The following is a 13,787-nucleotide window of genomic DNA, read 5'->3' on the forward strand; positions in this document are numbered from 1 at the left end:
ACATTTTTAACACCAAATGCATAACATGCCCTTCAAATGTGGAAGGGTGAGGAACATGTATTTTTTTAAGTCTCAAAATGAGGAGGATTCCTCACTATGAAGTCACTTGAGAAGTATGAATAACAATAATGGGTTTTCCACCCATTATTTTAGCTTTGCCCTTGTTTGTTGAGAAAAGAAGTTGAGAGCTGTAGCCAAAATGATATGCAGCAGCTCCTAGATGTTACTCAACTGCCTTAACATTCTGAGAGCCATGCAGAAACACTGGTGTGGTCCAGTGTTCTCCATTAATATCCATCCCCTTACCTTACTTAGTGTAACTTAATACATTTCTAGGAAGATGTCCTGTACCTTTTCTGAGTTTGTGTGATCTTGGAGGCAGTGTAGTTATAGTTATAGTTGGGGTGTGTAGGACATAGCTCCCCTTACTACAGCTTTCTCTATACATTGTTTAGTAGAATGTGTTTGCTAATATTCTGAGAGTTTCATGGTGAATTTTTACTCAAACCAGGATTCTCAGAAGAAAAGTTGGGGGTGGACATAATAAAACATTTCCTATTTGCTGACAATTCTACATTACTTTCTTTTAGTTTTATCACTCACTACTACTAGAGCTTTCCTTTGAGCATGTCTTAAAGATACATGTCATAAATCATGCTCATTCCAATATGGTAGGTCCACTCTGAATTGCATGTATATATGCATTTCAGTATTTAATTGAAATGCAAACTATATTATGCATTTTGTTGGTTTACTAGAGTAGTACAATGATCACAACAAACCATTTGCAGGCACAGAGCAGGTTACCACTACCCAGTAAAGTAAAAATCACCTAAACACATTTCCACTGGAGAAAAAAAAATCAGTAACTCAGAAGTGGGACATTTTTTGGTGATTGTTTACATTAGGACACACCATGGTCATTCTTAGTTATGCAAGCTGCCAACTTGTTTGACATTCCGATGGGGCTGTCAGTTAAGTGTAGCAGTTGTTTTAAATGCTATTTTTTATTCTGTGAAGACTAAAAAGTTTAAGAAGGTTTAAGTATGTTAGGTTGAAGTTTTTCACTTAAAAGTAGTTGTTAGGCATAAGGCAGACTATAGAGTCAGATTTGTATTTTCATTTATGCATGCAGTTTCAGGGAATGACAGTTCAGTAGAAGGAAAAAGATAATCTTTCTGGCTAAGCATGAGATGTGCAGAAATAACAGTTCTCAACTCTAATTCTATCCCCCCTCCCCCCATGCTATGGTTCACGGGTTTTGCTGCTCGACTATCTTCTAGAACCACTACTACAATGTCCACTTTTTATTTCTTCTCCTCTCTATGGCTATTTTACTCTGCAAATCAAACCGCACACTTTATGTTCGAACTGCACCACTCTATATTCAGGTTCCTAGAACCCATGAGTCTAATGTTTTCTATGTTTGACACTGCTTCTCTGTATCAACATTGTCTCTTGTATTAGTTGTAATAAGGTATCAATATGGTCTCATGTATTATTTGTAATAGGTTATATCAATTATTGTACACTGACAACTATTGTATGACCTGGTGACTTTGTTAAATCTTACAAAGCATAATACTATGTATCTATGTAACTTAATACTGGAGCTTTTCTTTCCGGGTCTCCGCTGAAAATGGGCTACATGCCCAGTCAGACACTACCCGGTAATCAAATGCAATAAATAAATAAATACATACCAATATATAAATAAAAGCTACAGAATGCTCATTTCCCCAAGAGAAAGGCACAAGGCCCGAGTACCAAGGCTATGGGGCTGGATACAGCTCCCAGAGGAAAGTTACTGGACTGAAGTAATATAATATTTATGCATAAGACAGAGGAGTTAGTGGAAGTCTGGTACAAGACTTGTTCAGACATCATTATGGAACTACTTTTTTGCTTTCAGTTATTTGATGCTGCTATATAAACCATTTGAATATGCTGCAGTGACATTTATATATGCTGCTATTATATTTTACTCACCACAGTAAACTATTATTAAGCAATCCACGGCAACAGAACTCTTGTTTCTTACAAAGTGAAAATATCAAACTCTAATATTTGGCATTATTGACTTAATGAGAGTGCACTGTCTGCCATACCGCTCAACCTTTATTGAAGAATTCCGGACAAAGTATTATTTTAATTACTTAAAATAAGTTAGCAGAACAAGAACTTCTGCTTTCAAATACTTTTTTTGGAAAATAAGAAGTAAGAATTGCTAATGTCTGGCATTATTAATGACTATAATCTTTATTTGTTTGGCAGAAAATCAAACATTTTATGAAAGCAGGGAAATAAGACGCAAAATCAGTGGCAGTTGAGAGGTAAGCTCCCTGTTATACACAATTTTAAGTTGGACTGCCACTACTTTGTGGTCCTATAGAGTAGGGGATGTGTTGTGCAAAGCCCTCCCCTAGCCCCCAACATTAAGCCAACTTTTTAATCTCTCATCTCATTAAGCAAACTTAAATTGATAAAATATTTACTATTTATAATTCCAATGTCCGCCCACAGCGCTGCACAACTTTGGAAGAAAATCACTTTTATAGGGCACGTTTCTTCATTTTTTTTTCTTTTTAAGCGAAACTCGTTAAGAGCACAAACGTAGCTAGGGAATGTGCAAATAAGCACCTCTATTTGGGTAGTAGAGGAAAGGGAGACTGAAACAGTGCCATCTACAATCGGCAGACGTAAGACGTATGGATAACATGAAATGACGGGTTTGTTTGTTTCGGCTTTTCCCGGTTAGGGATCGCTACAGTGGAACTCCGATTCGTTAATGATTGGCAGTTGATGTTGTGCGCCCATTCATGCATGTCTCCATGCAGAAGACGGTCTAGCTGAAAGTCGAACCGGACAGCGTCTCACTGTGAGGCGACAACGCTACCGCGACACCACCACAGCGGTACACACGAAATGATGGGTACCTTACACAATATTGTTTAGGGTTGCCACCTTTTCAAATGCTCAAAGTGGGACATTTTTTGCAGAAACGTCAGATTTTGTTGGGCAAAACATACCCATGGCCAGTACAAAGGACAGCACTTCACTTTTTTGCCAGAATAAAAGATTATTCTTGTAGCATTTGAGTTGCTTATTCTGTTTCTTATAACATTTAGGTGTTTCAGGTAGAAAATAACTTGTTTTATGCAACTATTAAAGAAAATATAGGAGACATTTTTGTCCTAAAATCTCAGGACATTTGCCATTTTTTTCAGGACACAACTGCCCAAAGAGGGACTGTCCCTCGCAAAGTGGGGACAGGTGGTAACCTTAAATTCAAGTTAATGACATTTATAAAGCAACGTCAGTAGGTCTGGCTGTAAACACCGCCTTTAACAAGAAGTCACTCATTCAAGTCCATTTTCAGTCATGTTACTTTTTTTTAAATTAGACCTACTAGTTCAAACTGTTTACATTTGTAGTTTAATATAGACTGTGTTTTTTTATTTGCCAGGAGGCGGAGACTTTTATTTTAAGAAAGCCCACCCCCTAACAACCGGTAATCCAATCAAAAAGGGAGATCCGGGTTGCCATAGACGCAACTGTGAGGAAGATGGCAGCCACTAGGAAGAATGAGAATCGTTCCAATTTTTACATCGGAGAAGTGAAGCAACAACTTAGAGACGGTAACATAAAGTAGTACACAGATACATACTTTATTGTTTTGTAAAATATGCTAGGGGAAATCAAGTATTAGCATTAAAGTGAAAGAGAGTGTTGATGAAGTATGCTTCTTCTGTTTGTATGCTCCACGTGATTTTTATCTATTCTATTACTGTTACAGTTCATTCAACATTGTTGGTGCAACTAGCATTACTTAGTCATACAACGGGTTACCACCTTTTCCAAATGCCTAGAATATGACATTGTATGGATATATGAAATTCTTTAAGACAAGCCATACCCTTAACCAGAGCATATGACTAGACATCCTTTAGGAATTGACCAAACAGGGACTGCACTGCATAATGAGGTACAAGTGCTATCTTTGTCAGTCAGAACGTGGCCAGATAACATTATAGTAGTTCCCTCTCTTTCATAAAAACATAGAGCAGCTTAAGTTGTAAGTGACTGTCGGTTAATAGATAGACGTAGCAACTTTGATAGGTTGTTTAATATTTTGCGTGTTCTACTTGCAAGGAAAATATTTCGGGATGTGTGCGTGCGTGTGTGGGGATTTATAACCATACATACGTTTAAAGGGTGGGCATATTTTTAAAAATAAAGCTGTGTAACTGCCATATTTCGTTTTTTTGCGTAGTATATTACTGAAACAAATATATATCAGTAACTTCCTACGATATGACTTGTTCTCATTTTTCTTATTCATCTACGCTTTAAAATGGTATTTCTGCAATCGAGGCTGAACACTTTCACGTTTTATTATAACAATATTTTGTTTACCGGAGCAATTTGTTTTATTCTGTATATGTTCTTATTGTTTATATTTGTATGTACACGTTGCATTTTTTTGTTACTAACATTGTAAGACCGAGATGCAGTCTGAACTGGAGGTGATAAGGAATGTATGAATCCAGCAGTAATGCACAACACAAGATATCTTAAAGTCGCTGTGTTTGTTTGTATATATATCAGTAAGTGACGAGACATGTTAATGTATAAAAATGCCGCTACTAGTGTAGGTCACAGCAGGATGCTAAGCCAAGTATTTTCATTTCTGACCCTGTCTGTGATGTTTTTTGTATTATCACTGCTTGTAGCTCACTATTTAAGCAGGTGTATTGAAGTTGCAATTCATTTTATAATGTGAAATCTTATTTTATACCAATTTTTATGATATATTATTTTTAGTTGTGGGTGATTAACCCCACAGCCTTATATTGATACTAAGCTTTGAAGCTAATGAGCTGGCTACATTTATTAGCATGCCTTATTGTATGTAGCTTGCTTGTTTATGCCGCGGTGGTATGGCGGTAGCATTAGGTTGAGCGTCGAGTTGGCGCCTCGGCGTTTCGTAAAAAAATGTACTGGTCAATCATTAGCGGACTGGAGTTCCGTTGTGGTGACCCCTTACCGGGAAAAGTCGAAAGACAAACAACAACATTGTATACAGCTTGCTTACCTGGAAATCATTTGGAAAGGAGGTTAGAACACATCAACTGTTTTTGTGTGTTTTATTAAACGTTTTTGCCCTGACCTGCTTGGCTGAGAGTGACAGCATAGCTGCCAGAACTCAAGAAATGCATGTACAGAACTGAAGAAATGCATTTGCATTTAAGTGATCTTGTGGTTGGAACTGTAGAAATATAATTCTCAGTGGATATTTGATTTACTTGTCTGTCCTATGCTTCAATCTATTTTTCTGTGTATGTGGGTTAGTTAACAAGTCTGAAGAAGTTCAATGTGTTACATTCCTGCATGCTGCTAGGAAATAAGCCATACAGTTTTTAAATTCATTTATTTTTTCTTGATGAGGGGAATATAGACTAGTAGTTTATTAATGAAATTCAGATCAGTGTGAGCCTAGAATTCAAAATAAAGATACCCAGCCCTAACACGTAATATCTACCACACTTTTCAGTCCTCCCAAATAAACCACATTCTCCACAGTATTTCCCATCACCTGTTTTCACACTCTCTTGTATTTTCCACAGCAAAATCCCCTACAAAATACTTAACCCCTACCTAATTTGTAAATACAGATACAAACCTAAATATTTTACCCCTTACCCAACCTCCCCCAAAACCTTAATCATCTCTGGTGACTACTACCCTAACCCAAGGCTTGTCAACCTTTCCCCATCTCTTCACTGCAATACTTCCCCTCCTCTCAGATTAAAAGCTTTTATTCAAACATCCTACTTCTAGACTTTTCCTTCATCTTTTGAACTGCTAAAGGATATGCATGCTTAGGTTAATATCTACATCCTCAGGTTCATAGGTTGGTACTAGGCTATCAGCCCTAAGGCCTATACAAGCCCAGCCATAACAATTCCCTGGCTATTTCTTCCCTACACCCCTGTCTAGCAGGGCGACTGACGTGATCCCTGTGGTGAATTTCCTTTCTCCCATCCAATTATCAAGGTTCCTTTTGAAGAGGGCCAAAGAGGCACTCTGCTTGACTTGTATGGGCAGTCTATTCCAGAGTCTGGGGAGTCTCTGAGTCAGGAACCTATCACTCCAGCATGTTTTGTTTATTGTGATGACAAGGTTTAGATCCCTGAAGCATGTGGCTCTGAGGGATTGGGATTTCTTTAAGTGTAGCATGTCCAGCAGCGCTGGGTTTGACATGGCCTTGTATGTTAAGCAGAGATCGCCTCTGAGTAGAAGATATGCAACAGAGTATAGCTGGAGTTTTTTAAGGCGGTCAGCGTAGGGCATCTGCTTTAGGCCTGTAATTCTTTTACTAAGGTATTTCTGCGGCCTTTCCAGTTGTTGCAGATGTCTTGAGAGGTACATACCAAATGGGGTGTTGTATTCTATAATAGGTCTAATGAGGGATGAGTACAGTGGGACAATGACCTCCTTTTTTTCTGGATGAAAAGCCATTAGTAATGAAGTGTGCCACATAGAATTATTTCCTGACTGTTGTGGCAATGTGGTTATCGAAGTTGAGACCACTGTCCACCTGTGTCCCTAAGTCTCTTATCACACTTTCGGTGTTTAGTGTACTGCCACCTATGTGGTAATTCACAGGTATATGTTTTTTCCCAAAGGGGATAACTATACATTTCTTTGCATTGAGCTTGAGCCCATGGCTCTGGCACCAAGCATTTGTTTCTGTAAGGACCTTTTGTAGAGTATCCACATTTGGGGATTCAGTAATGGCTCCCAGTTTGCAGTCATCTGTGAACTTTGTTAGCCAGAGTCCCTTAGTGTTGACCTGTACTTCAGAGAAGTAGATGCCAAACAAGAGCGGTCCCAGGACTGAACCCAGAGGTACTCCACTTGTCACTTGTCTGGAGCTGGATTTGGAGTCGGCTACTTTTACAGTGTGGTTCTGTCAGTAAGCCAGTTGGCAACCCATTGGGTGACGTAGGGATTAATGCCCAGCTTAGTAAGTTTATCTATTATTCCAGAGTGGGAGATGGTGTCAAAGGCCTTGGCGAGGTCTAGATAGGCTGTGTGGACCACCTTACCCTTGTCCATGGCTCTGGAGACTGATTCGAAGAAGTCAGTCAGGTTAAGGAGACAAGATCGGCCCTTCACAAACCCAAACTGGGTGGGGTCCAGTGTTTGAAGGTTGCCAATGTCTTTGTTTATAAGTTCCACGATAATACGCTCCATGGCCTTGCAGATAAGGCTCGTCAACTGATGGGACGGTAGTTTCTGGGATCCAAGGTGGATCCCCCCTTGTGGAGTGGGATAACTGTAGCTCTGCACCACTCGGTGGGCATGAAACCTGAGGTGAGGCTATGATTAAACATGACACTTAGGTGAGGTGCCAGTTCATATTGTAGTTCATGTAGTACACAGCCCGGGATGTCATCTGGTCCCATGGATGCTGTATTCTTAGCTTTGGAGAGTGCGTTTTTTACCTGTGTGGCCGTTATTACCAGAATTTGGCAATCTTCCGGTATTGAGATGGGCTGTTTAGGGGGTGAGAGGGGGTGAAGTTGGCACTGAATCGATCTGCCAGGATATTGGCAATATCCTTGGAATCAGTATATTTAATGCCATTCCATTTTAGCTCAGAGCAGATCTGAGCATTGCCATTTAGATTCTTGACATTGTTATAGAATGCGTTGTGGTTGTCTTTGGAATCTTTGGCAATTTTATTTTCGTAACTAGCTTTGGAGGATTTTATAAGGGATCTCAGTTTCTTACTGAGGCTGGTAAGGGAGTTTTTTGCATGCTGGGATTTTCCTCTTTTCTGCAACAGTTTCTTCCTTTTGTTGTAAAGTTTGTTTATGGCAGGAGGCCACCAGATTGGCTTCTTTTTTTTGGAGGAGAGCATCTTGGTTCAATTTGGGATGGCACGATTCATGCATGAGTGGATGTGCTCATACAGTGCCTTAGTGTAGGATTCAGCACTTTCAGTTCCTGTCTGCATGGGTGTCATGAAGTTTGTCATTTCTGACTTGAGTAGCATGAAGTTGGCTTTGGAGAATTTTTTTTATGGAGGTTTCCTTACTGGGGGGGTGGGATGTGGATGTTAAGGGTGATTAGCTTATGGTCAGACCTGAATAACGAGGGGATGACCATAGGTGTGGAGCATCGATTTCCCATATTGGTAATTACCAGGTCTAGGATATTGGAGCCCCTGGTGGGACTATGGATTAGTTGATCCAGGGCATTGGAATTTATGAATTCCAAGAACTGTTGGGCAAAGGTGTTGGTACACGAGTAGTTTTCTCAGTTAATGGCAGGGTAGTTAAAATCACCCAGTATTAGGGTGTTTGGTTCTATCTTAATATTTTCCAGTATGTTTAGAAAGGTGTAGTGAGAATCCTGGGGCAAGGTGGGGGATCTGTAGCAAGCTACAATTTGGATTGCAGTCTTACCTAGTGTTAGTTGCATCTGGAGAATTTCAGACACATTGTGTTGGGCAACTAGCCTGTTGGTGTGAATATCCTTGGTGAGTATGGACACTCCTCCACCTTTAGTGTTTTGGTCCTGGTTTGGTGGCCGAAGTGTGGTAAGAGTTGTAGCCTGGTATTGCAGGGGTGCTCTCTGGAGCCTTGAACCAGGTCTCCGTTACTGCATAGATATCAATTTTCTCCATTTTTAGGAGTGCCTTGAGAGAGTGGAATTTGAGGTTTAGACTTCTAGCATTGAGTAGCATTACCTTCAGATTTTGCATGCTTGTACCTGTTACGGTGGTGGTTTTGTCCTTTGAACTTTGCCTAAAAAGACACTATAGGGGTGGCAAGAGCTGTAGCCAGTAACCTGAATCCCAGGACCGACAGATGCAGACCATCTCTGGTAAAGCATCGTGGTCTGTCGATCATGTCATCCCAGGCAAACACATACTGGATCCCCTTTGAATGACACCAGACAATATTTTAGTTTTAACTGAAACCTGGACCAACATTAAGAACAATAAAATACCTTCCACAAGTTTTACCTTGTGATTAGTTACTTGCACTTAAAAACACGGCATAGCAATTCTGTATAATAAACTCCTTGGTTTATTCTGAATCTGCCTACCCTCCTTCAACATTTCTGAAGTATCCTTTCTCTTTTAAAAATCAGTGATCACAAAATTATCTGTTTCATCACTTTTTACATTCCCCCAGTGACAACAACTCAACAGTAGAACATCTACTATATCGTCTATCAGTTAATAACAACCAAGAAACCATCATTCTAGGTGGTGTAAATATTGACTGTCAGTCTATTTCTGCTTCCAGTCCTACTTCTATTACAAATCTGTATGATCTCACATGACTTGTTACCTCTCCAACCAATTACAGCAAATACTCTAATAAATCTTCTATCCTAGACTGGGCCCTGAGGTGTAACCCTAAAATTATCTTCTTAGGTACTCTCCCAGACTCTGAATGACCATTTCCAAATCTTTCTTAGAAGATTAGTAACTCACCCCAAAACCATCCACCACTATAACACCGTCCATAACTTGGCTTACTTTAAAAAAGGAACAGCTATAAAAGTACTGAAAACCTATATATAATTGGCATCTACTAAAAAGCTTACTTCTAGAAGAAGCAGTTGCATACTTTAAACCTTTCTTGCCATTCTTAAGCCAGTAAATCCCAACCAGACACGAGTTAAATTTGACTCCAACCAATGGCTCATAAAAACTAAAAAAAAATAACTTATAGGAGATAGGGATAAAGCATGGACATCTTAGATTAAAAACAGACAAGAAACTAATCTCCAAAATGTCAGAGAGCTCCGTAACTGCATCAAAAATGAATTAGATCTGATTAAAAAAAAAAAAAAAGCTCCATATATCTCACTCCAGAATAACCACGCCAAGAACCTCAAACAATTGTGGTCTTCCATTCACAACTTAAATTAAAGTGAATCAATGTTTTCTATGGCACCCGTCTTGGATTTTCACATGGCTTTCATTTTTAAATTCATTACTTTTATAGCACATCCTCATTTAATTTTTCATTTTAGCCTTACTTTATTATTTCTATTTTTACAGGTATTCTCCCAGTTAATTCTTTTAACTGCACATTAATAATTTTACTTGCTCTTTACATATTCACAGCTTGGTTCTGATAAGGTCAGATCTGCTTCTCTTAAAAGCTTGCCCCCATTTAATCTTTTCTGTTCCACAAAAAAATACTTAAAGGTATTTTTTCTATTCTTCGGCCCATTAACATATAAAAACACTGTTTCTGTAGGACTTTGTACTGTTGAAAAAAATGCTTATTAAATGACAAGTTCTATTTATTTATTGCTTTTGTTGACCAGGGTGATCTGACTAGGCTATGGTACCCCTTTTCAGTGGAGACATTGAGAGAATGGTAAAGAAGCTATGATTTAAAAAGATAGCAGATGTGTTGTCTTTGGGTCTAAGAGAGATGCTTCAATGGAAAATGAAATTTTAACAATAATGCATATATGCGAGAAAGTCCATGAATATGCTTATGACAAAGAAGTTCTGATGGAAATGGACATTGAAGCATTACAAATCATATCCAAAAAGACTTTGTGCAATACACATTCAAGATTGCAGAGGATGTTACTTAATCTGCAGAAGTGTGACCTGAACATAAAAAATGGACCAGGCAAGAAACTATACATAGCATATATGCTGATTAAATGTTATCCATCAGAGATGCATAAGAACTATTAGATAGTGAGCAAGAGATTCATCTGATAATACTGCCTAAAAGAAAATGCCAAAGAAGTTTAGTGGTGTACTGATACTGATTTGGAAATGCAGTTAATAAAATACTTTTTACGATGCAAGTCTGACCAGAGTGAAATAATCTTCAGTAAGGAGAGAAATCTTTAGGTAGGCTTCTAGTGAGTACCTCCAAGTATGTGGTTTATGTGTTGTGAGCTTGTTATGTGCAAGAGGTAAAATGTGTGTGCTGACAAACCTGTTTGATATTTGGTTTGTTGTTATTTGAGAGAATTGATTCCAAATTCATAGTATAGATACATCTGTCACTTGTTGTATTTTTTTGTTTTAGGAGTAACTGGTTGTCCGTATACATGAGGCAATTGCTACATTGCCTAAAGATGCCCATGTCAGTCAGGCTGGCTGGAGAAATGGTGGAAAACTGTCTGTCCATTATGGCAGGTATATACTGTAATAACTAGTGGGGAGCGGGCTAGATGGATCAAGTTTTTCTGTAAACTAACAAAAAGTGGCTGTTCTGTGGAGGGCTAGGGGTAGAAAACTGCATCAGTGCTTCACAATGCACAACTGAGTTGCTTGCAGGGCAACTGTGCAATCTCTGAGCAGCTCCACTAAACTGAGTACAAACCCATGCAAACATGATGCTTAAATACAAGCAAAGTTAAATGATTTTAAACAAAATAACCAAAGGGAAAGCCCAAGACTGAGCCTTATTCCTGCTATCCCAGACCCAGATGGGTCCTTGGCTGCACACTTCTGCCACAAGGGTGCAGGGGCCCTTCTTAATGTAAGGTGGCTGGTTTTAGTGCTCAAGTGATACCAAACATTCTCGATTCAGCAAGCCTGAATCTGGCCTGTGCTATAAAATGCAGAAGTACTAGTTTATTATTTTTTTATCCATGACCTAGTTAAAAATCAAAACCATATTTCAGTAGTGTTCGCGATTAATCAACTGCTAATACACAGAAGTCTGTAGTGTTATAGAGAAAAGCATTACACACTGGCAAGGTACTGTAAGCTGTGTATGTTAAGACTGATCTGTAAAATTCTCTTATTAGATCTACTTTAACACATGTTTACACAGTCTAGTGTAGGACTTAAAGGACAACAACAGAATACTAAAGCAGATTGCTCAACCTGCTGTCTCTTTTAGTCCCTGTTCGTTGATACAGCCTCAAAAAATCATCCATGCAGCTTTAAAAACTAATCCACTCAAATGTTTTCCCTGTTAGGCTTCCTACCTTTCCGGACTGTTTTACTTTCACTTTGAAAACCAAGTTGAGAAACCTCTAGCTGGCTCTGAAATTATGATGTCACATCTGCCAGAGCTCTTGCTCTAGCTACTGGGATGTTTCCTCTCCCAAAGTGATGTAATCCCCACCTGATTTGCATGCTGTATAGAAGAGCCAGTGGACCTCCCACATTGTGATGTCAGGGCTGCCTTGCCCAGCCCACTCAACCTAGCAAAAATGTCAAACTATAATCTCACTTTTCTGAAGAGCCCTACCGATATGTGACAAAGTACAGGCAGAAGCGCAGTAACAGCTGCAAAAACTAAGAGCATGAATTTGCAATGACCGTGCGTAGACATTAATTGCATCTTTTTACATAACGAGCAGATATCTGTCACAATTAATCGACAACACTATATCAGATTACAAGAAGTATGCAATACCATAATTTTCTTAAATTACCAGTTAAAAAAAGCATGTGGGTGCTGTCCTGCAAGTCTGTGAAATATTTTGTGTTTATAGTGCATAATTTGTTAGCTATTTAAGCAAACAGGAAGGAAAAATCAGTGGGAGTTTGATGCTTTGCAAAAGAGTGATTATTCCCAGTGCTGTGGAGCTTGGTTCTAAATTTGACAGGAGTGCAACAAAAAAAGTCTACCACTGTAAGGAAGGAAAGGCTGACATGAAAACAGTACATTAGTCTGGTCACCTGCTGTATGCTATCAATCACATGCAGATAATGGGTCAAATTACCCATAGCTCTTTGACAGCTAGGGAAGGTAGGTGTGAAGGGGGAGGAGAGATACCTTGAAGAACTAGGTTTCAGCCTTCACAAAAGAAATCAAGTTAGCATTTCTAAGAAGAAAGAGCAATAACATGCACTTTTCAATTCTGTTCTGTAGCATTTGCACTGCTTGTGTTTGAAGTAGTCATTGAAAAAGGATAACATTTTAACCAAAAGTAAGTGACTATAACACAGCAGTGAATGCCTGTAAAATCAGTGAACTGACAGGAGCTTTAGGGAAAACGTGGCAGATCTGATGCAATTTTTTGGAGACAAACAATGCATTCTGGGATACTTAGAGACAGACTAAACCGTCAGAATTATTTCAAGATGCCAGATCCCATGTGGTCAGAGTCAGAAATTGTATATAAAAATATCTAGAAAGCTCTAAATAGTCCCAGAGTGGTGGTAAAATATAGGAAATGCCAAACCATGATGAAATAAACATGTTTTTTAAGTCTGTGGGTGTGGTTGTCCTTTAAACTGGTAAACAGAAGGACTTAAAAAGAATGTAGTGCAAACACAGTTATAGCAAATGGGGAAGTAGTTTAAGTTGTAAATGAGATTGGAGGAGGAGTTTTTTCATGTGAGAAGCACAAACCTTTCATTTTCTTGATTGGGAGTTGTGCAAATCATTGTAATGTTCTTCATCTCACATTGCTGCAGTCCTTACACTAGGGTAGTCTGTCCTCATTGGTCGGGTAATATCATATCAAAATATAAATTTGGCGTCGGTCAGGGACACACACTGACCATCAGGCGGTATGGTATGACGACGCCATGTAGTTTTGGCATGACTAGCTTTATATGGTGAGCTTCAACAAGTCAGCAGTTCCCCTTCCCTTCTCCAGCATTTGAAATACTTCCCCAATGTTTCTGACTCTTCAGATGCAGAAAAAAAATGCTGTCTCTTTGGAGGAGTTGTAGTACTTTCCCCTCCCAACTACATTTCCAGATCTGTTTCATTGCTGAACTTTTGCACTCTTCCATGTAAGAAGTTAACTTATAGTGA

At 39.0% G+C, this 13,787-nt stretch overlaps 1 protein-coding gene across 1 annotated transcript in view; it reads left to right on the plus strand.

Moving 5' to 3' along the window:
• Positions 1-3,475: 3,475 nt before the first annotated feature.
• The window catches only part of MORN1 (MORN repeat containing 1), a 3,597,386-nt gene continuing 3,587,074 nt past the window's right edge, over positions 3,476-13,787 (plus strand). Inside the window, exon 1 of the mRNA XM_044063000.1 lies at positions 3,476-3,638. Coding sequence (XP_043918935.1) covers positions 3,566-3,638 — 73 coding nt within the window. The 5' untranslated portion in view covers positions 3,476-3,565. The remainder of the gene's footprint in view (positions 3,639-13,787) is intronic.

The sequence above is a fragment of the Protopterus annectens genome, chromosome 2.part1, assembly GCF_019279795.1.
Source record: "Protopterus annectens isolate FY-2018-M chromosome 2.part1, PAN1.0, whole genome shotgun sequence".
Taxonomy (NCBI): Eukaryota; Metazoa; Chordata; order Ceratodontiformes; family Protopteridae; genus Protopterus; species Protopterus annectens.